Here is a 23,436-nt window from a genome sequence, read left to right as displayed (position 1 = left end):
GACAATGGTGATTCAATATTTTTAGGTGCCAAAGGTGAGATGGGCGTCATGGGAGCCCCTGGGCCTCCAGGGCCTCCTGGGACTCCTGGAAGAAGTGGCCTTCCTGGCTTGAAAGGTATGGTTTTTCCATGTCCTGAGTGGAAAGTGGCTTTGCATGCTAATGATACAAATTACTTACTGGGGTCCATGTGTGTTATCTTGACAGTTCTGATGTTCATAATTGCTTTCCAGTTTTAAGCCATAGCATTCAGTCAGCTGCCTTTAATTTATGTCATGAAATGTTACCTATTTTTAAAATGTTATCCTTGGATTGATGGGACCCAGGTAGGACTCTCTCAGTGTGGGTCACGCAGACACTCAGTTTCCTCTGAGCTGACAAACTGCCTTCTTGCAGAACACAGACATCCTCCATGCAGTCCACTTACTCAGATTTGTTCCAGGGCTTAAGTTGCTGTAGAAAACCTTCCGTAAACTGACTGATCATTCAGTGAATTCAAATTCCATGAATAAGTCATGGCCAACCTATGTAAGAAAAAGAAATACCTTAGCCTACCTTATGGATTGTATTCTTCTCTTCTGTTGTCTTTACCTACTATAGGTAATAATGGATTGCCTGGCCCACCAGGGCCTCCTGGACCATTAGGACAGAAAGGTGTTAAAGGTGAAGCAGGCCTGCCAGGTCCACCTGGAACAGTTGATCCAAAACAGCTAGGAGCAAAAGGAGAAAAAGGCGAGCCGGGTGTTCCAGGTAAAGAACTTTGTGGATTCTGGGAAGGTGGCTTGGCCCCTGTAGATAACAGTGACCTCCAACTGAATTCATTACAATTCATTCTTTCTTACAGAAAAAAATAAACTCAGAATAGGAAAGTTGAGTCAGGTTCTCTTATTTTAAGCTTTCTTATTAAAGGAGTTCTATGACAAAGGTACTGTATGTGGTTGGTGTGAGGTGTCATTGTTTATTAACTGTTATATTATTCAGTCTACTACTATATTGTAATAGCACTAAGGTGCTCTTACCAGGGTTAGGATTCAGTCTTCTGTTGTTATTCCTAAGTATGATGAGAGATAGTTGTTGTGGATTCTGTGCTAGCTGTATTGCTGATGTCCCAGGCCCATGGGATTTTGCCTTGTAGGATGGAATAGCACATGTCATCTGCTCATGCGTCTCCTCCAAATTCTCCGTTTGGGTGCCTCTGTGAGCTTACCCTCAGCTCAGCAAAATGTCATCTATATTATGTTATATAATCATGTTATAACAGCTCAATCCTGAAGTGCTTTGGGTGTACTGATGTAATTAAACACATATATCAATAATCTGAATGAATAGAGAGAGGTTAGCATAGAGCTTGCTAATCCATAAAGAGTCCCTTCTGAGTAAAGTGTACTGACATTAGTTGAAAAGTTAACTTTTTACTCTATTTGCAGCATATTGTTTTTATTCTATAGTCATTTAAAACTTTTCAGTAGCAATATTTTTTGTCCTGATACTTCTCTTGGTCAAACACAGGGGGAATTATGTCTACTGAAGAAAAATCCCTATTTGGATTTTCATTCATACATGTAAACATCCTATGTTTTAATGCAAAAGCTAATATACAGTAGTAGTCCTAATAATAATAATTAAATGTGTATTTTTCTTTAAGGTATTCCTGGTTTATCGGGGCAGAAAGGTTATCAAGGTCTCCCAGGTGACCCAGGTCCACCAGGACTTAGTGGTCCACCAGGCGCACCAGGGTTGCCAGGTAAGTAAACAAGGCTTCAGGTGGATAGTTTTGTCATGTAAAATGTTCATGCATTTTTATATCATGGGATTGGGATGTTAATACAGGCATATCTAAGGAAAGCCTAGGGATTTGCACTTAAAACTGCTGCACAGTTTGGGGCTGTTCAAAATTATTATCCAAGCAGAGTGCTTTGAGCTTTTTCCTCCGAACAGAACCGAAAGCAGTTCTAAGCTGATTCCACTGAAGGTGAGGATGCCTGGAGAAGTTCATGTTGCTTGAGTAACCGAAATGACTGCAGGATTTGCCAGCATTTTGTTGTTGTTGTTGTTTAAATCTTACATTATTTATAGTTATACTTGCACTTTTTGAATGGCCGATTGAGTGTAATGTGAAAGCTGTCTGGATGTCACATCTTTGCTTTCAAGAATTCTGAGGATCAAGAAAACAAATTCTGTTTTGCTGCACTTCTTCCTACAGCTACCTCAAATTATCCGAAATCTGGGATCTTTGCTCACTGTCTGATGTAGGTCTTGCTCTAAATATCTCGTTGGGCTTTGGGAATTTTTTAACCATCCAGCACTCATGCTAGTTAGAGCACTGTAGGTCACATTTAACTTTCTAATAAAAGCTACTACATATTGCAGGTGAGGAAGAGATAATGTGTTCATTCTGCAAAATTCACAAGAGACCAAGTCACAGTGATACTAAATTATTTCATATTGCTACTAAATCGTAGGCTGAAATTTGACCCATTTAATCAGACTAATCTCCAGAACAAAGAAGAAATTGTCCTAATCAGATCTTGACAAAGAACTACAGATGGGGAAAAAGTTTGTAGGAGAAGCTTGAAGCCTAAAGCAACTCCAAATCCATTGCCTTTTGTAATTAGACGACAAACATGTTTGTATGATGGCACATGAATATCAGAAGCTTTTAATTACTGTTATTAACTAAACCCACAACTTTTCCAGGCGTCAAGGGAGACATGGGGCTTCCTGGGCAGCCAGGACCAACAGGACCTCCGGGGCTAAAAGGTGCCATGGGAGAGATGGGCCTTCCAGGTTAGTTCTTATGCTCATATTTTACTTCATTTAGGCTAGTGCTTTTCATTTCTATAATACAAAAGTGGACCTGTTTCTGTGCAACACATAGTAATTTATTTAAATGGGAATGCATGGGAGAAAATTCAAATACTAAATATATTGTAAGTGTACGTAATTTTAAAGTGCTTTCAGAAGTAGAAACAGGATGATCTGCTTTTTGTAACTTCCATGTTTTTCTTAGATTCCATTCCGTGAAATAGTTGAAAAAAGGTGATTCAATAGATGCAGTTTTCATTAGACAGACATCAGATACAAACATAACAGGGGAAGGAGTTTTTATGAACACTACTGAAACTTCCTGTTTCTGATTGTTGTAATATTAAATTGTGCCTAAGTAATAAAAAGAAGTGTTTGGATTTGTGTACATCAAGAATGGAAAAAAAGAAATCTTAGAGATGTCATGAAAAACCCATGAAAGATCTTAGATAATTGTTTTAGTAATTAAAAATTAAAGAACATTAGTTATTCAAAGCCAATTTGTTAGTCCTGTCTAGTTCAGTTGGTATAATTTAAGTGACTTCTCTGAACCACTGCAGAAGTTTTATTTGTATTAATAAAACTTGTGTTTTATATTTTGGACAGGTCCCCCGGGAAGTAAAGGCAGTCAAGGAATAGCAGGACGTCCGGGGCAGCCTGGGCCTGCTGGATTTCCCGGACTGAAAGGGGAGAAAGGTGATCCTGGTCTTTCAAGCATTGGTATTCCTGGTCTGCCTGGACCAAAGGTACACGTACAAAATTTTGCAATAGGAATTTACATGAGGAAATCAGAGTCTGTGTTGGTGCAAGATAATTTGACCTTGTCATTTGCATCATCATTAGTATCAAAGAATGAGAAAGTGCTCAGCTCTCTTAATAGCAGTTGCAGATTTGCTTAGGAGAAAGTATTGCTGGCAAACTGAAAATGTTGGTTTGCTACTTTTTTTTTCTGAGATTGTTAACATTAAATGAATATAAGAAATATGCACAACGTAACTGTGATGGTAAGACTGGGAATGTACAAGAAGGACTTGCTGGTTCTACAAAGACTGGGTTCTTATTTCTGCTTAATGTTTTCTAGGGCGATCTTGGTTTGCCTGGATATCCAGGTAGTCCAGGCAGTAAAGGTATAGCTGGAAATCCTGGTTTGCCTGGATTGCCAGGCAGTCCAGGTGCAAAAGGAGAGCCGGGCCTTCCTGGATTCCCAGGTAATTCTGAACAGGGTTTTTTTCCAGTATATGTATATAAATACAGTGGATAATTGGTGGAGTGCTGCTTCTGCTTTCAAAAGCTTTTAAGAATCTGCTGCTTATAAGCTTTGTGCTGTTGAAACTGTCAGTGCAAGCGCAAGTGTGTGAATGCAAGTGTGTGAGAGCAATGTGAAATGGCCCATCTGCTTTGAACGGGGGAGTAGTTGTGTGAGGCAACGCATTCCACTCCTTACCTCCTCTGACCCACAGAACACCTGCTTTTGGCTCGAGTTTTTCCTTCATGAATCAATAAAGATAGTGTAATCAGAAAAGATGAACTTTTTTTTTTAAATAGTGTTTATTGTCTAAAATAAATGTTATAAAGAGCATTTACAACATGCTTCTGAAGCATTATGAAGTTAAGGTTTTTACTGTTTTCTGGACATATTAGTAGGTTGTTCATGGATATATGTCAGTTCTGTCAGTTCTCAATTTACTGATCTAAATGTGATGTCGAAAAAATGAAGGTTTGTACTTAGGGAGTGATAAAGGGTGTTCTACAGGCATACTTGAGCAGTCTTTAACTTAGGGAGCCAGAGAATTTATAATAGTGTAGTCATGACAGCAGGAAGCTTAGCAGGGAACAAAACCTGGCCTTGAACCTGAGGGTATTTAACCTGTGCTTCACGCCATGTGTAGAAAAACTGTGAGCAGTCAAAATGTTGTATTTGGGCACTCCCTCGATCAGGCTCAGATGATGTTCAGAATAGACACATTCCAACAGGTTTATCATTTTTCCTACCTCCCACTCAGTTAATGCTGTAGGGATTGAAGTCAGGTATAAATACTAAGAAGGCTGTGGAAGAACTGGCCAGCTGTAGTTCATAACACTTTTGCTTTGTTGTCAACAAGAAATACCTGTCTCTAAAATGGTAATTTCCTAGCAGACTGCCAGACTGACTCTGTTCTTGCCCACTGGCACTCAGCAATTAAGAAGACTGAGTCTTAAAAGTAGCAGTAAGGACAGTCACACCAGTATGTTTTGTTTCTGTACATTCTTTCTTTATAGTTCATCTCCTCCATCAGCTTTAAATCTGCGAAATGGACATAAATACAGTGTCTTGATACAATTAGCTAATTTGTTGCTCAGGGCATTCCAGACTGTGGTATTTCAAGACCTGCTAAAAAGCCACTTTTGTGCTGTGTTTAATGAAATGTCTGTACTTTACAGGAACACCAGGAATTCCAGGACCAAAAGGTATCGAAGGGCCTCCGGGTAATCCTGGTCTGCCTGGACCACCTGGGCCAGTAGGTGAGCATGAACAGTGTGACAAATGTCACCTGCTTCTATGAGAAGCATAACGTGTGAAGCCGTTTCCTTTTTTCTTTTTAACATCATGAAAATGCTTCCGTACATACATGGATGCTCAAATGCCATTGCACACAGGTCACTGAAGTGAAGTAGAAAAATTTTAACTTGCTTTTCACATCTTTTGTCTGCTGTTTTAATCATATTATCAGCCTCTGAAGCAAGTAGTTAACTGTCAGCATTTACCAGCTTTGGTTGTGTATTCCAGTAGTTGAACATTGTTTTATAGGAAAAAAATCCAATTTATGCTGAAGAGAAACATTATATTTTTGTCAACCATTTACATGGTCGTGGGCATAAAAGCCTTTTCTAAGTTGTCGAGGAGAATGGGGGAGGGAGAGAGCAAGAGAAAGGAAAACAGTTTCTAATTTTAAGATTATGCCCTTGTAAATTTATACTACACTCTCATACCTTCAGATTCAGTTGCGGGCAAGGCATGTTTATTATTTTGTTTGTTTTATTTTACTTTATTTTTATTTTATTGTAGGCTATGCTTCACTGTGCTCAAGTGTGCTATCTTTTTAGGTGATACCGGTCGTCCTGGCCCTCCTGGTCCTCCCGGGGAGAAGGGACAGCCTGGTCGAGATGGTATCCCTGGACCAGCTGGTCAGAAGGGCGAACCAGGTTAGGTATCCTTTGGTGTTGTGTTTTTTTGGTTTTTTTTTTGGTCGTCTTCAGTATGCATTTTGACATCCTGCTTTTTCTATTCCATGTTTTTCCTTTAACTATCCATATACCTTCAAACTGCTTCTGTGGTTTCCATCTGCTGAATGGTTCACAAAGGATGCTGTCAAGACACCCATGAAGCACAGGACTAGAATTCAGTCAGCTCTCAGATTTTTGTTCCCTGGCATGGCTCAACACAGGCCCCTGTTCTTGTATTCAGTGTTACCTGTATTGCTTCAGCTCAGGGAGAGAGTGGATAAATGGCATAATGTCTTCCCTAAACACAGAACCCCAACATGAAATACAGATGTTTTATAAGCCAAAATCTGAAAGAGCATATTGTGAGTGGATGGAAATACTTACATTCATAATATTGTGAAACTCACAGATAAATTTTGTAACAAAACTTCCAGCTTTGTTGCGGACTCTGCGTGTGAATAAGGAAGTAGAGTTTTAGGTGAACTGCACTTTCATCATTCTCAACCTGTATTCCTCTTCCCAGAGACTTGAAAGCTAAATGCCTATTATTAACTGAGTCTACTTCTTTTCAGGTCTGCCGGGTTTTGGGCGCCCAGGACCTCCGGGACTGCCAGGATTATCAGGTAAAGTTTCTTGGCTGTTTTTTTTTTTTTTTTTTGTGGGTTGTTTTGTGGTTGGTTTTTTGGTTTGTTTGTTTGTTTGTTTTTGTTTTGTTTGTGTTTTGTTTTGTTTTTTACTGTTGTTAAAATGTTGAATGGAAACCGTATAATAAAAAGAGCGAAAACAAAAAACCAAACCCCAACATTATATCTTCTGCAACGAATGAATATAGAAAAGAAACAATGTTTTTTTCACAGCAGATCATTTTGAGTTAACCAAGGTAATAAAGATACTCATTACTGACTACTGAATATTGTAAATTAGGAATTATGCAGGCAAAATCAAACCACACAGGATAATTGAGTCTACTGCGTTATGCAGAACTTTGCTGATCTGTCTCAGTAAATAAAGCATTCCTACAACAGATGACAAACAAAGCTGCTTTGAAAATGCTTGCTAACCTCAGTGGTATTCCATTCCAGTAGTATTCCTAAATTCCTGAAATTTATTTGAAAATTTTGCATATATGTCTCAGCTTTCAGCAGTGTCTCAAAAAAATACTGAAATCTTAATAATTTTCGCAAGATTTCTTTGCAAGTATATAAAGCTCATGAAAGTGTTGCTTGTGGGTTCATAAGCTCTGAGAATGGTTATAAATTACAGTGTCAGTGAGTAGTAAAATGAAACTTAGTAAGATCTTTTAACATTTCAGAAGCTATAGCACTTTCTCCTGCTTAAAATTATTAACCCTAATTCTTTTCTGAATTTGTTGCATCAATTTCATATTTTCTCACTGCACTGCAGGTAAGTTGTGGTCAGACTTGCACCTTCTTAATCAAGAGAGGAAGAAATAGCTCTGCAAATTCGCAGTTGGAACTTTTCATATATCAGTGTAGAACAGTGTTCATAAATATGGCTGTTTGATTTTACAGGGCAAAAAGGTGAATTGGGGTTACCTGGCCCACCAGGACCCCCTGGACTTCCAGGTCTGAAGGGAGAACCAGGTTTCCAGGGATTCCCTGGCCTACAGGGCCCACCAGGTCCACCAGGATTACCAGGGCCCCCTCTGGAAGGTCCTAAAGGTAGCCCTGGCCCACCAGGTGTTCCAGGAAGACCAGGTAAGGGCATGATCCATGTCTGTCATGATTTACCGGTACTTTTGTTTTTTTGCTGATAGGTTATCAGTTTTTGGACTTCCTCAATTTATTTGGATGGATAAGTTCAAGACCCATGGAATAAGTTTTAATCGTTTATGGGCAACCAGAGAATTTTGTTGCCAAAAGTAACAGTATTTAAAAATAAAACATCTTCAGTTTCTATTAATTTCTGATACCTGGCAGCAAAAATCCAATGTTGTAATAAATGTGAAATTCTCCGCATGCTGTCACAGAAATCACCTAGCGAGCACGATACCGACTTTTGAGCACCTGATACCTTTTGCAGTACTGTCACTTGATCAGCAAATGTCATCGCGCACAAAAACCAAAAGTAACAAACCCCATTGTCTTAAGAGTCATGCAAATCAAATTCATGTTAGCATCACAGCATGATCAAATTGGATAGCTGCCTCTTCACCTTCATGTCATGTAACATTGCTCCATTGTGTCATGTGGCTCCCATGGATTCAGTGCACCATCACGCCGTGTTCATCTTTCCATTCCATGTTTGCACTTTGTTCCTGCACCAACTAATTCTGGGAATGAAAAACCTACCGTGCTGAGTTAACATTGCTGAGCAACTTCCGTGCTTGTTTTAGAATTTGGCTTTTTGTCATAGAGTATTTAATCACATTAAGATATACTCTTAAAATATATAATTGTAATGAGCCTGGCACAGCTCTCACCCAGGATTATTGCTATATCTTAAGTCTAGAGGTACTTTGGCACCAGTAAGACTCATCTCACTTAATGTGCTTGATATTCTCCTTAAAGGAGATAGTACTTTCACACCCAGCTAATGGTTGACTATATATATATATATAAAGCAGTAATATTTTTATGTATTGCCCTCATACTCTCACCTCAGATTCTTCTGTTGTTCTAATGTTTATCTGGGAAAGTCAGTTTTGAGCTAGTGTGTTTGTAAAACAGCATGTGTTTCTCACTGCAGATATCAGAGGAGAATATAGTTTTGAAATAAAGATTTGGAAAGAATTTGACATTCTTTAAAAACAATAATAATAAAAAAAGTGAACTGGATAAGCATCTCCTGCTGTGTTTGTAATACAAATACTGACTGAGATTCTGTGCTCTGCTGTAGCATTGGTGTTTTGATGGAAGTTCTAGTCGTGGTTACACTTCTCTATAATTGAGTGGTTACTGATTGAAATCAGCTGGGGAAGAAACAGTAGTGCTGGGATATGTTTTGTGTAGTTTTATGAGCATCGAGGGGAAAAAACAATCATTGAGGTTCTGCTCAGCCATGTTCCCTCTCTTTTTCTCTTTCTTTCTCTTATTTCTATTTTTGTTGCATGCAATGTATAAAGTGATGCATTTGTTTCGCTCAGTTATGCATGAACTAATGTGGACAAACCAAACTATTATTGCAGTTCTGGTACAATCAGCACTCCAACCTTTTGTTTCAAGTGAGAATAGTCTATTGTTGAACTCTGATTTTTATAATCTTTCAGATAAGGCAGCTAGTCATAAAAGTAGCTGTTTGGCTGTCAAATTACTCCCTTTCTTGGGACATAAATAAAAACAGAAGTTGTATATATATATTGTCTGTTGTTGACTTCTGGGTTTGTGCTATGAGTAGTAAAAGTGATGAGGTCAAACATGATAAAACACTGACTTCAGCTGAGTTGCCTAAAAACCAAATTTGGATAGATGATGCTGAGAGGGATTTATTCATCAAGAATAAAATGAAGCCAATCTCCAGGGCAACGTAACACTGCTGTTATTCCATATGTCAATTTTTCATTGCAATGAATAATAATAGTTTGGTTTTTTGCATACTGTATGTGAAGAAATATTGAGCTAAATCTAAAAAGAAAGGTTTAGTTGAATATGTTGGTTTGTTGATATTTCTAACAATTTTGATGTTTTTCCCCTTGTTCTAATGATGACCTTGGTGAACTCTGACCCCCTACTCCCAGGTCCCTCAGGTTAGCCCCTTAACTCCAAAATAATAACTTTGCATGAAGATGAAAATATGTACTTTTTTAGTGTCTGAATGTAGATATGCTGAGTCATTTTTCTTACATACCTTTTAATTTGAGGGAGAAAAGAAGTTAGGCTTTCAAAACATAGGGTTCCATGTTGTTGTAGGTCTGACTGACACTGGAAGGACTGCTTTCCTTCTGGTGAAAGTTCACATGGATCCAGATTTACAAGGCTTTTATGGTATCCCAACTGTGAAATTTACTTTAGTGTATTTATTCCCAGAAGAGGTGAAAAAAATATATACTACCTTTCCTCTTTACGTTAAAACAAACAAACAAACCAAAAAACAGCATATTTTGCTGTCCTCCCCTACCTTTGCTGCATAATTGTTTTGTAGCTTGGACAACTGACAGTATTCATTTTTGTAACACCTGCTGAGGATGATTTTTGGATGCTCTGATGTGATGTAATTTTAGTAACACGTTCCTTTTATACCAAGAGCCTCCGTAGGAGCACATGCAGTTACACAGAAAATAGAAATGCTTTATGTTCCCAGCATAGAGCATTTTAACTTTCTAGTGCAGAGAAATCCTTATTTCCATTGCTTCGTTTCACCAGCACGTTTGGAGGAAATTAGGAAAACTCTTCCTTCACCGTGGATTCATTTAACTGAAACGAGGCACACTGGCTTTTCTTACCGCTAGGGAGGAGGAGCAGGACTGGTAATTTTCACAAGCTTTTCTGAGCTCTAGCAATCAGCACATAGCACAGGCCAGCTTTTGGGGAGACCTCACCTTTTGTGCCTAGATTGAAAATGACTTAGTATATCTACCTAATAATAATGAAGTCTTTAAGTTTTGCTATGATGACTTCTACGAAGCAAAGAACTATCATCAAAATTCAAGAAGAGAAGTCTTTAGTCCGCTGTGCTAAGCACTGTGGGGTAGCAAATGTGGTAGCCCCTGAGGTTTGAAAACTGAAATATATATCTAGCATTATGCAGCCATGGAAATAATACAAAATATATATATGTGTGTGTGTGTGGCTTTGCCTTTTAATTAAAACATGGTCACACAAATAGTAACCACATTGTCAAAGAGAATTAGTATGATGGCTATGCTGAGAAGAACTTACCAATTGCTTCATATTTTGTTCCACTCTGAGACTGCACCCAGACAGCATTCAATAATCAACAAATATGGGAAAAATGCATAAATCGTAGCAAAACTTATTTAATAGTGAAAGAAAGTTAATGAGTACTGAACAGCAACAATGAAATGTACATGTCATTGTTTTTAACAGCTGTATTACAACTAGTATTTAAAATGATTTACCAAATATGTAAGAAATAGTACACCAAGGTAAACCTGATATGTATTTATTGTAGTTTTTAGCTGCAAATTGCATGGTTATACATTGATATACTTAAATCATTTCACTGACATGAAAGATGCAAGTGATGCAGGAGCTGCAATACGTATTAATTCAGGAGGACCAGCTTACCTTTAAACAAAAGGATATTTAAGTGATTTTCCTACTGATGACATTACATGCCATTTACCATAATCACTTTTAACAGGCAAATTATCATCTTGAGGTATTTTTATTAAGAAAAATCAATGCCAGCAGTAAATACAAGTTCTGATTTTCTAAGTTTTTGCTTTTTGCTTTTGTATTTTTGCTTATAGCACTTAAAACCATTTTAATCCATGTCAATTCTGGTTACTATTTTGGGAAGTACATGCCTGCTTTTCAGTCCTAGGATTTTCTTCACAGATAACTTCCACTCTTACCTGAGAAGTAGCGTAAAGTCCTTATATCAGTCACACTCCTGCCCTGCCCAAAGCACAATTTTCCTCAAACATAAGCTGTCATTTGCAGTGTACCTTGGTATTTGCCAAGCTCCAGGCCCTATGAGTGATGAATATTGTCAGTGAAATGGTTTCATAGTGTAAAATGCATTGTGAGTAGGACTAACCAGGCACAGGCCTCAGCTGTAATGTTAAAGCAATAACACGTTTAGTACAGCTTTTAAGTTTGTCATTAAATGAAGAGTGTCAAATTAGTCCTAGTAGAGCCAAGTCACCAGAATAGCTTGTATCTGAAAATACATATCGTGTACTCATGTATGGTCTTATGCATGCATGTGGATTATATTCTAAATACAAAATATGCTGGTGAAATGGGTTGATGTGTAGTGTATATGCTGTCATCTGTACTGTTTCTAACTAGTAATCTTGTTTTGTACTGTGTGATGTCTGACCCTTCTAACATCGATCATTGGGCTTTGGTGAACTCTGATCCTTCCAGGTCCTCCAGGTTAGACTCTTAACTCAGTCACTTTATTTTACTGCGTTGCATTTGATATAAAAGAAAGGATGTTTTCCTGTGATTCTGTAATTATCTTTTTAAGGACTGTGGTTACCCTGCAAGTTGTGTGCTTTTGTTCAGCATGCCTCATGGTAGATGGTAGCCTGTTGTTGTTTTGCATGTGTACAGTACCGGACCAGTTAAAAAGAACAAAATGAACACAAAAGCCTCTTGCATGATGGGATGTTTTCTGTAGCTGAAACGGCAATGGGATGTATGTGAAATACAGTACAAAATTGCTCCTATTTTAAGAAGAAAAATTTGGAAATCTTCACTCAGATTTGCATGCAGAAGTACAGCTCATCAAGTTTATCCACTGAATAGAGACAGTGAGGATTTCAAAGAGCATTCTCAGAGGTTTCAGAAGAACTGAAAATCCAGCACACTGCTACGTGTTATTAATTTGTTGTACCACGGGGGAGAATGTCATAGCACTGTCCTGCAAAGAGATCCTTTTGTTAATCCAATTAGGAGATCTAACATGCAAAGTGTTTTTAGCTGTTGCTGTGTTTGCTCACGGTTTGCTTTGCCATGAGTTACCTTCTATTTAGATGATAAAGGTGCACGGTCTCATTTTTCAGTGCTCAGAACAGCTAGGCTTCATTTAAATTCACTGTTCTCTTTTGGTTTAATGTGGCTGTTGCAAAGAGAAAATATTTAAAGATTGGCTCAGTTCCTGTTAGATTTACATAGCATAATTCTACTAAACACAGACAAACCAGCTGGAGGGTCACTGAATATAAAGTGCCTGCATTAGTATTTAGGTAAGACTGAATAAGGGGCTTCCTCCTGCTGAGCAGTCAGTAAATAAGAGATAGTAGGCTTCTCTGTAGGTATTGGAAACAGCAAAAAGCAGCAATATTTTTGTGTTAGTGTCTATTAACATAGCACTTAAGAGATGGTGAATGCAATGCAGGACAGCAGAGGGTATATTTGTACCATCTAATTTGGGTTTTCTTGGCTCCTACTAAAAGGTAGCTGTCTGGTCACTGGTAAGTTCCTAACACAGGTGATTTGCACTGCTGCCTAGAAAGGCCTGCTTCTCTTTATCAGCTGGATGAGGAGCCTTGGTTCCTGATTTGGGTAGTACAAATAAACCCGTTTGTTTTCTCTTTAGTTAGGGTGTTTTATTTTGTTTTTACACTGAAGGCACAGTCTTGTGGAGAACAGTTGACATGTACTGATACGTCTGTATTTGTTCCACGATGTTAAGGTTCACCGGGCCCAGAAGGTCCACGAGGGCCACCAGGCAGTGGGGGACTCAAAGGGGAAAAAGGGAACCCAGGACAGCCTGGCCCACCTGGCCTGACTGGTCAAAAGGGAGACCAAGGACCACCTGGACGCCAGGTAGAACAAGAATTGGGTTTATTTTTAAATGCAATAAAAACTGAACATGTTTAGGTTAAATATGCCTTTTATTGCAGTAAAATAAAACACAAAATATAGTGGTGGTTATAATCTGTCTCATAGCAAGATGGAGGGTCTTTTATTTATCCTCCAGTACCCAGGCAGGTTTTCCCCATTATATTGCCATGGGAGCTGGATTTGCCAACAAGGGTTCGCATTCCTGTGTTCTCTGATGGCAATTGCAGTACCAGGCAGTGAGCAAGCAAAATACAAGGCCTCAGCCCTCTCAAGCACTACTTCACAGATCCAAAATGTACTAATTTGTCCCCTACCCTCTGTTTTCATCTTCTTTTCTGAAACCACTGGGGAGATGAGTGACTAACATGAATCTGTTGTCTTCAGGGAGATCCTGGTCGTCCTGGTCTCAATGGAATGAAGGGTGACCCCGGGGTTCCAGGCGTTCCAGGATTCCCAGGTATTTAACAAGCATTTCAAGTGAAAACTTCTAGACACAGTAGCAGCTCTCCAGGGAGGAAAGAAGCCTGATTTGGGCCACTCAGCAGCAGAGTTTATAAACCATGTTCTTTCACTGTGTGACCGGGTTAATTTGATCTTTCAGGTATGAAGGGTCCCACTGGCCCTGCAGGACCTGCTGGCCTCACGGGCAGTCAAGGACTGCCAGGCCCACCAGGTAGGAGTCTCAAGTAGCACTACTGTCACGTTGATCCCTGTTGATAGAATTTGTTACGAAGCTGCAGAACTGTGTGGATCTCAGCCAGCAATGGAAGTGGTTAAGAGAGCATCTGTACTCCTGCTGTACTTTATATACAGTCTACTTGGATTGACTTCTGCAAGAGCTGTGTTGTAAGATGTCACCAAGAGCACTTTTTTTTTCTTACTTTTATATACACCTACACTTATTCTTTGTAGTTATAAAGCTTCTGGCTGCTGACTTTGCAATAAGTAACAGAAACAGTGCGCTACTAAAACTGTCTTCAGTGCTCTCTTCCATCCTAGTTTATCTAATACTGAGCTGTTTTCTCTCAGGTCCACCAGGTTTACCAGGTACCATTGGACGAAGCATTGTTGTCAAAGGTGACCCCGGTCCTCCAGGACCTCCAGGATTGCCTGGGTCAAAAGGGCCACCTGGACTGGCAGGGCCACAGGGATTGCCAGGTATGGTTCTAGGTCACAGCATGGAAAATGACTTAAGTATAGCTGACTGCATGTTGCAACATGTGACTGAACTCAGCAAGAGATGAAAAATGTAGGATTGTACCCAGATGTATACATCTGGTTCAATGATCTGTTCTTATCTAGTATATCATGAAGAAAACAACAGATGACCCCAGACCACTTATACGTTTCTGTAGTGAGGTTTCAAGAGCTTTCAGTTCAATTACCTGCTTATCTATTCTAGGTCCAGTTGGTGTTCCTGGTGATCCAGGGAGAGATGGACTCCCTGGTTTTGACGGCCCAGCAGGACGTAAAGGAGAGAGAGGTCTTCCAGGCCAACCAGGTAAGTGTTCATCCCACGAGGACCTATTGGAAAAAGAGATGCTCCCTGCTGAGTTCCAGCTCACACTGGGAAGAGACGTTTGCCTTGTGAGAATAATAAAATCATAATTTTAGCATTTTCTTAGTGCAAAAATATTACAGACTGCTGAACACACTTTATTTTGGAATATTCTTGGGATCAGCACATTATTAGTCATTGCTGAATAATACTGTAGAACATTTCATCTCAAGATGAATGGCATCCCCTTTGGAGCAATGATGAGGCATAGCAAGAAGGGAAGAAAGTAAGAAACAGAACTGAGAGATTAGTAAAATAATTTTCTCTTTACATGAAGATAATGAATGCGGAAAAGCAGACTTCATAAAGGAAATAATGTTATAATATGCAGAGATCAAGCTACCATGAAGTTATTGCTTAGAATTACTGATCGGAGCAGACTACGCACTGAACAGTTTAGTCTAAACCAGAAGACAGATATTAGGTAGCTGTATGTTGCAGCCTTGTGAGTAAAAAATACTGGAATTCAAACAGTTAAAACAGTATAAAATCCACAGTGCCTTTTTTGTTTTTCATTTAAGTAGCTGTGTGAAATTTGTTGGCATTATTTTAAGTGAAAAAAAATGTAAACATTAGTCTAAATATTTGTAGCTATACTTCCTGGTATTTTGCTGTTCAATAACAGTTTCTGATGCTTCTCTGAGTAACATCACTCCTTCCTTGCTCTCGTTCAAGGTTGTTCTAGCCTATTTGCGCTTGTCATCTACTCCGAAACTGACTAGTTTCTCTATTCATTTTGGGTTTTTAGCTGAAGTGTTGTTAGAGCATGCCCTAGAGTGAGATATTCTTCTGTTTCTGGCTCTGCCATTTATTTTGTGATCTTGAACAAGATGTTGCAGCTTTATCTTACCAAACTGCATAGGCAGATGAGTATGTTTTGGGATAAGGAAGCTGATTTGGACTAGCAACAATAGCTGTGATATCCACTGCAGTTGCTAAGCTATTGCCTCACAGCTCCAAACATATTTAAATTCAGAATACTCCCATGATGCAGGGAAGTTGCACTGTTATATTTAGTTCACGATTTAACCAAGCTTAGAAGAAAAAAATGGTTTAAGGTCGTTTAAGGAAGATGGTGTTAGCAGATTTCAGGTTCCTCAGCTAGCAAGCACGTTAGTTACTATACCACCTTTCCTTTCAGGGCTTTGTTATTCTTTATATATCTTGCTCTTTGCAAAAAATTCTGTGAATAAATACTGTGTTGTGTTTTCTCTCATGTGAATAGGTTCACGAGGAATACAGGGACCTCCTGGTCCTGATGGCTTACAAGGCCCACCTGGGCCTCCTGGCACAGCTTCTGTTGCTCATGGATTCCTTATAACTCGTCACAGCCAGACTAGGGATACACCACTATGTCCACAAGGAACTTCAAGAATATATGATGGATTCTCTCTTTTGTATGTGCAAGGAAATGAGAGAGCGCATGGCCAGGACTTGGGTGAGATATTTTGTATGCTCTGTATTTAAGGGGAAAGATGTTGTACGTGCTTCTTCAGATGTTCTGGTTTAATGAAGATAAGACTATCCTCGAGCTTACCTAGATGAGGATGGGGTATGCATGCTAAGGTCTACTACATCCAGAAGCTGCACTTAGTAATTCAGGATGAAAGACTGTAAACCAAAATTGAGAGTTAAGTTTTTCCTTCATGTGACAATTTCATAACACATACTGAACACCCACAATTATCCTTCTCAAAAAGCTGCTACAAACAATGAAGCGAGAACTTGGCTATCACATTTTGTGTATCTTATTCTGTAGGTACTGCTGGGAGCTGTCTTAGACGTTTTAGCACCATGCCTTTCATGTTCTGCAACATCAACAACGTTTGTAATTTTGCATCAAGGAACGACTATTCCTACTGGCTATCAACTCCAGAGCCAATGCCGATGAGCATGGAGCCACTGACTGGGCAGAACATTCAGCCATTCATTAGCCGGTGAGACAAAGAAGGCTATCAAGTCTCTTTTTTAGTACCTGGATAAAGAAACAGTACATCTCACTACATATTTCCAACCTGCATGTTGGATATTGTAAGACTGATCTTGTCATGTTTTGCTCTGGCAAATACAAGGGAAAGACCTGGTTTTAAAGTGTCTATTGTCTGAAAAGGCCCATCTACGTGCAGCAGTAATCCTTAGAGGCTGAAAGGCTGTAAGGGCTCTTCTGACCTGAGGAAGCATGAGTGCAAGGTTACTAATGGACAGGAAAAAACAGAGGAGCCCATAGCCCTAGGATTAAGGCATTCACATGGGGATTTGGAGCTTCCACTTCTTGTTTCAGGAACTGCTTCTGTATTTTACCCAGTGGTTATTAGTAGAAACGGGCAGAGTTTGTACTCAGAACCACTGTATTACTGCACTCACAGGATGCATGAGAAGTCTAGATTGATAGGACAGACCATCACAAGCTAGGTCTCCCTTTCTCTGTATAATAACTCTTAATAAAACATACATCTTAACGTCACTTGTTTCTTTGACACTTCCCTGTGTCTAGATGTGTTGTGTGTGAAGCTCCTGCTATGGTGATAGCTGTCCACAGTCAGACCATTCAGATTCCTTCGTGTCCTCCAGGCTGGGACTCCCTTTGGATCGGTTACTCTTTCATGATGGTAAGAACTGCCTCCTACTCCAGAAGTGACTATTACCTGTTTATGTCCTCAACTAGCTGCTTTAACCCTGTGTTAAAAACTACAGTGGTAGTCATTAAAAAGCCTTTATCTTAAGTCAATAATTATGGCAGCCAAGATTAACAACAGTTTTCCAGTACATAAAGAGAATGGTAACACTCTGTAAGTCCTGCCTTTCTAAGGAGTTATGGAGGTGTCTGACATCACGTCATCTCAATATTCTCTCAGCCAAAGAGTGGTTCTTTTAGCAATTGCATCCTGTGCTATTAATTTCTATTTCCTACTGTAAGTTTTTTTGTGTGTGTGTTTCTTTCCTGCCCACTACCCCAGCACACTAGTGCTGGAGCAGAGGGCTCCGGACAGGCCTTGGCATCACCTGGATCCTGTTTAGAAGAATTCCGCTCAGCTCCATTTATTGAGTGTCATGGTCGAGGCACTTGTAACTACTATGCCAATTCATATAGTTTCTGGCTGGCAACTGTAGAGGTGTCAGAAATGTTCAGGTAAGAGAACCTGTTTTTTCTATATTGCTTTATTCCAGGCTGAAATATTTGGAAACCAAATTTATTCCCAAGATCAAAAGAGAGGTGTTTACAGGGAAGTAGGGAAGAGTTTAGTTTGTTTTCCCCCTCACAACCAGTTTTTCAAGTGTGTGCTTGGGTAAGCCTTTCATATGATGTATAAACTTGTGAGGGCACATTCTGTTTTGCAAGGAGCCAGGTTCTTTTTACATCAACTCTTATTCACATTTAGTAGTACTTCCTTTGAATGTTGTCCTACTGTACTGACTGTAGTTGGAGTTTAAAAGGTTTGTTTTCTTGGGTTTTTCTCCTTGCATGCTCTTAATTACTCAAATATTTTAAAAGGAGGTTCACAGACACAGAGGGGGACAGATATGAGGGGAAATTGGGGAAAACCTTCATTGTCTAATTCTCAGCCCTAGTGCAGGATCAACTGTACTTAAACCTTTTAAAGCAGATGTTCGTATAATCTGTTTTTAAAGCCTTGTGTAAAGGAGGTTTCATACCTTCTCTGGCAAGCGTTTTTACCAGTACGCTGCAGTAGGATTAGGACACTAGCTTCTCTGCCTTAAGGATTTCAGCTCTTCCAGGTTTTTCTCTTTCTAATTGACCAGCAGAAACAAATGCTATTGCCCTGTTTTTGCACTAGTAAAAACCTCATGAATATTCCCACTGCCACCAACCTGAAAAATGTGGCCCTGTAGTATATGGCTGGCAATGTGCAGTGTGACATAGCAGTAGTGGCCTCTAACTGGCTCTTGTGTAACAACTACACTGTAATATTTAATTGCCCATGAAGTAATTATCTCCAAGTTTTCAGGGTAGTTGATTAGTGATAATTCATGCTGAAAACTACCTTCTGCTAACTACTATGGATCTTTGTGCTTTCTCTACCATTTGCCATCTCCCACAAACACAACTTAGCTTATTAAAAAAAAAATTCAAGGATAGCACTTAACATGTGAACACACATTACATAAATGCGTTGTATTACCACCTCTCATTTCCATATCCTTACAGAATAGAAGTAAATTATTTGGTAAATGCATAATTTAAATTTACAAATCTCACTGTAACAGTGTTTCTGATGGATTGTTGTAATACCTTTCAATTGAGAAACCAAAAATCACAAATGCCTATTTCATGGCAGGGGGAATGTATACTGTGGACCCGAGACTGCTGTCTCTAATATACAGAAATTGCATTCAGTCCTGTATATGATGTAGCACAAATAGTAAACAGCAGAAGCAGTGGATGGGGCACTGGACAGAACTTCAGTCCAGTCACTTACCTGCTGTGGATATACAAATCACTCTTAATAGAAACTCTGAAATATAGGATTAATTCCTACTTATGTTTTAACTCCATGTCTGGAATTAAGTAGAATTCTTAAGTTACAGTTCTATGAACAACAAAGAAGCTAACTCTAGCCTTACTGTTTTGTCTGTCAACCAGTAAACCTCAGTCAGAGACACTGAAAGCTGGAGACTTGAGGACGCGTATTAGTCGCTGTCAAGTTTGCATGAAGAAGACGTAACGTCTTGAAGGATGTTTTAAAACAGTTGAAAATTCCTGAGATGCACTGTCCTCCAGCTGTAACAATGGTGCTACTGTGCAGAAAGAAAACAAAAAACAAATCCAAACTGTTTTAACCATGCAAATTCAAGTGTACCTCACTCGTGCCAAGCTAAGGGTTGTTTGGTGCGTATTTGACAACAGGACTAAGATGAGATGGAAGAATTGACCTCCTGGAAACGGTAAAGACACTTGTGGTTCACAAAGGATCAGAAGATGAAAGTTTCATTTCTCTCCCTGTACCAAAATGGCACCTTTTTGATCAGTCAAGAGAATAAAGAAAAACACGACGCACTGAGTATGTTTCAAGTAACAAGACTGCAGTTTTGAAAAACATTTTTCATGGTGCTACTAACCCTACTGTATCCCAGGTTTTTAATATGAAATTTTAAGCTTATTTCTCTGTAAGTAATGAAATGTGTATATTGTGTAAACACCTTTTTAGCTGAAACTTTCAGTCATTTAGAAACAAAACCAGACTCAGATATAAAAATGCTTATGTCTAAAATTGAAACACACAGCAGTATTTTATTACAAAATTTGTGGTACAGAGAGAATTTACAACTCTTACACCAATTTATTCATTCGGTATTTCATTTCCTTAGTTGCCAACCTGTCACGTTTGGGGAAATGCACAATTATTCTGAAGTCATTTTGATCAGGGTTTTAAATGTTGATACCGTATACCATGCTACCAGTGGCTTTATTTGTGTTTAGAGATCCCAATCCACCTGAAAAGTTTGTTGGTTTATTTTTTTTTTTAATCCTGTGAAGATATGTGAAATGATCAGCCATATGCCTATATCCTTCTATTCTGAATAAAAGTCACATTCACATAGTAGCAGTATTTGGTATAGTTCAACAAAAGCTGCTCCTTGGGAATATCCAATTATCAGAGCATTTAAGATTATGCTTACGTGAAACCTCTCTTTACTCTGAAGTGAAGTCATGCATATTATCCAAAATAGTGTACATGCTAAGAAACGCTAAAATAAAGTGTAAACTGGTGGAAACCGATCTTATCCTATTTACGATTTAATCCTTTTGATCTTATGTGAATTTATAAGCATCCACAATGTATTTACAATATATAGCAACTCCTGCGTATGTACAGTTCACATAAGGCCTTTAAAGATGGTGCATGCAGTTCCTTGTTTCTGATGTCATTTTGTAAGAATCCTACTGTGTATGTCTTAGTGTGTCACTATTTGTGCAATAGCTGAAAAGTGATCACTTTTTGTATGCATAACTGTCCATGATTGTTTTTTCTTTTATGGTCAGTGCTGCTTCATTTACACTAATGTATAAACAGAGCTCCCTGGCCAAAGCAAGACTGTTTTTCAAAGTGATGATGCTTTACTTTAACATTTTCACTGTATATTGTCACCTCCACTATCTATCAATACAACATAATTTGTGAATTAACATAGAGCTTTATACAGGTGAAGTGTATTTGTTTATTTTGACTACTGTTAATAATTTATCTGCTAATGGCTGTTCACCCTTTCCTTTCAGTTGTCCTTGTAACCATGGAACATCAGAAATCTCATTTTATGCATATTTGACAAAGACATAGGACTGGTGATTAACGCAGGTGGCAGTGGTTTATTCAATGAGATTGGTGCTGATTTCAAAAGTTTTCAGGTATGAAACAGGTTATTTAGTTTAAAATGAAAAATACAAATAGCTTTATCCTTTTTCCATTACTGCAATTGTATGTTGGTAGAGAGTGGCCTATTCAGCGATGTGCATCCTTCAACCCATTTTATTTTGATGTGCTGATGCATATAAACAGAACCTGTTGCTACCTCCAAGTCAATAACTTGTTACCAAGCTCAAATAAAAAGTTACATCTCTTTTACTGTAAGCCCATATCTTGCTCCTCCCTCAGCAGCCTAAAATGAACACAGGAGCATATTCCTAGCCACAGAGAGCAGAACAGAGGCTGAAGTCCAGGAGCACCCGGGGTAGAGCTCGTCCAGCCCTCGCTTGGGTCTTTACCAGCTCTGCTCATCTTGCCTCCTTACCACCAAGAAACTGTGTTCATATATGGGGATCTAGGAAAGGGCAGAACGTGTTTGCTCTTAGTACTGCATCAGTAGTGCTTCTCTCTAAGACTGGGCCTCTTTTACAGCATGCACAGCAAAAGTGACAAGACAGAAGTTATAATTCCAGTCTAACATAGATAGCATGCAGAGCAGCTTGTTTTGTGGCAGCAAAGTAGTTTCCAAGCCTGTGGAATGACCACAGAAAAGCAGATACGCTTCGGACAGGTATGTTCTCATGAACTTTAATCAACTCAGAAGTTTTTCTTTGTTTTGGCTTTTTTTTCTTGGTTAAAAGTAGGATAGAGAGGAAGGAGCATCTTTTAACTGAGACACACAGTAGAGACTAAAAAGATACTGCACCTTAGAGCAGGCAAACCACTTGACCTGTATTAGATCTGAGTTTCTCTTCTATAAAAGTGAGCACGGTTATTATTTTCTCCCACTTCTTGACTGCTTAGACTGTAAGCTCTTTGGGGCAGAGACATGTCTATGTGCAACACTGGGGGGGCGTCAAATGTTGATTTGGGGCCTCTAGGTGCTATCCATCAGTATATGATATTAAACTACAGGTAAAACCTTGTTTGCAAATGTATTATTATTATTTTAAGTGGGAAAAAAAACAACCCTGTTTTGAACATGTGCAGTCTTCAGCCTAAGCATGATCTGGATCAGCCTCACCTACAGTTAGGTTTTTTTTCCCTGAAGTCTGATTTGTTTTTAATTGAACTGTTTATTTCCGTGGCTAATTATGTAAAACTTACTCTAGTTCATCTTAAGCAGGAACCTGGAAAAAACACAGCTGCATTTATAAGCTGTATGGGGGAAAAGACGAGCACTGTAGCCACTCGAGGGCACCATACAGCTTTGGAAGAAAGCTAAAGTAGAAAGAGGATCAAATTCCTGGAAGTGCCTGCATCAGCAAGGACTTACATTAAAGCTTGCTAGAAGGGGGTGTGCATTACCCCTCCTTGCTCACTGCCCAGGTTTTTGAAAGCTTCTTGCAGAATGGAATTCAAGAACATGAGCTGTCAGTCATTAGTTAAAAAAAGGCAATTTTCCAAATGAATACTAGTTTGCAAATCCTAAAAACAGTAACCTTCCACTATCTTGTGTTCATACTGCTGTAGTAGTAAAAAATGAAATACTGCTTAACACCACAGGCTATTCGGTAGCTGCCTTTACTCTCTAGTAATACCTTTTACAATCCAGGACTGAAAGGGAACTGCTTTCTTCAGCCTCAAGTTCACACGTAATATGGGATTGAAACTTCTGAAATGGTTCTCCAGTCACAGTACAAGCTATAAACCAAGGTGGGCACACAGAGCAGCCTAAAGCATTTGAAAAACAGTGAACCAGGCTACTGTATGTAAATGTTGTGCTTTAAAAGCTCTTAAGCATGCAGTTTTTTGTCCTATGCCATAGAGGCCAGTCCCCCAGTAGCTATGGATTTCTCACCTCAAAGGACAGAGGAAGTACCAGTTTTATAAACTTTAGAACCTGAAAGTGATTTATCGACCTTGCAAGAAACCTAAGCCTAACTTCCAAAGTTCTATTTTTCTATCTAGATTCTGTGCATTGCAGTATATACTTTGTATATTTTGTAGACTTTGCTGATGGTACAGAAGTGCCACTGTAGGGGCAGCAAGGGAGTTGTTTTCCAA

General features: G+C 39.0%; 1 protein-coding gene across 4 annotated transcripts in view; it reads left to right on the top strand.

Moving 5' to 3' along the window:
- The window catches only part of COL4A5 (collagen type IV alpha 5 chain), a 79,529-nt gene extending 57,166 nt beyond the window's left edge, over positions 1 to 22,363 (top strand). The window contains exons 32-54 of one of the 4 annotated variants that reach the window (XR_005859823.2): positions 26 to 115; positions 599 to 748; positions 1,644 to 1,742; positions 2,696 to 2,785; positions 3,410 to 3,549; positions 3,885 to 4,011; positions 5,225 to 5,305; positions 5,888 to 5,986; positions 6,580 to 6,630; positions 7,540 to 7,725; positions 9,705 to 9,713; positions 12,022 to 12,030; positions 13,295 to 13,428; positions 13,831 to 13,903; positions 14,048 to 14,119; positions 14,476 to 14,604; positions 14,849 to 14,947; positions 16,230 to 16,442; positions 16,764 to 16,941; positions 17,499 to 17,613; positions 17,962 to 18,134; positions 19,608 to 22,000; positions 22,079 to 22,363. Coding sequence is in view for 3 of the 4 variants with exons in the window: in XM_015278605.4 (XP_015134091.2) it covers positions 26 to 115; positions 599 to 748; positions 1,644 to 1,742; positions 2,696 to 2,785; positions 3,410 to 3,549; positions 3,885 to 4,011; positions 5,225 to 5,305; positions 5,888 to 5,986; positions 6,580 to 6,630; positions 7,540 to 7,725; positions 9,705 to 9,713; positions 12,022 to 12,030; positions 13,295 to 13,428; positions 13,831 to 13,903; positions 14,048 to 14,119; positions 14,476 to 14,604; positions 14,849 to 14,947; positions 16,230 to 16,442; positions 16,764 to 16,941; positions 17,499 to 17,613; positions 17,962 to 18,134; positions 19,608 to 19,689 (2,399 nt within the window). In the remaining variant the exon portion in view is untranslated. Of the gene's footprint in view, positions 1 to 25; positions 116 to 598; positions 749 to 1,643; positions 1,743 to 2,695; positions 2,786 to 3,409; positions 3,550 to 3,884; positions 4,012 to 5,224; positions 5,306 to 5,887; positions 5,987 to 6,579; positions 6,631 to 7,539; positions 7,726 to 9,704; positions 9,714 to 12,021; positions 12,031 to 13,294; positions 13,429 to 13,830; positions 13,904 to 14,047; positions 14,120 to 14,475; positions 14,605 to 14,848; positions 14,948 to 16,229; positions 16,443 to 16,763; positions 16,942 to 17,498; positions 17,614 to 17,961; positions 18,135 to 19,607 lie in introns of all 4 variants that reach the window. The other 3 variants (XM_015278605.4, XM_015278606.4, XM_015278607.4) reach the window with 3 other exon arrangements.
- Positions 22,364 to 23,436: the final 1,073 nt, after the last annotated feature.

This window comes from Gallus gallus, chromosome 4, assembly GCF_016699485.2.
Source record: "Gallus gallus isolate bGalGal1 chromosome 4, bGalGal1.mat.broiler.GRCg7b, whole genome shotgun sequence".
Taxonomy (NCBI): domain Eukaryota; kingdom Metazoa; phylum Chordata; class Aves; order Galliformes; family Phasianidae; genus Gallus; species Gallus gallus.
Note: the sequence above shows the minus strand (reverse complement) of the source record. Positions and strands in the feature narration are given on the sequence as shown.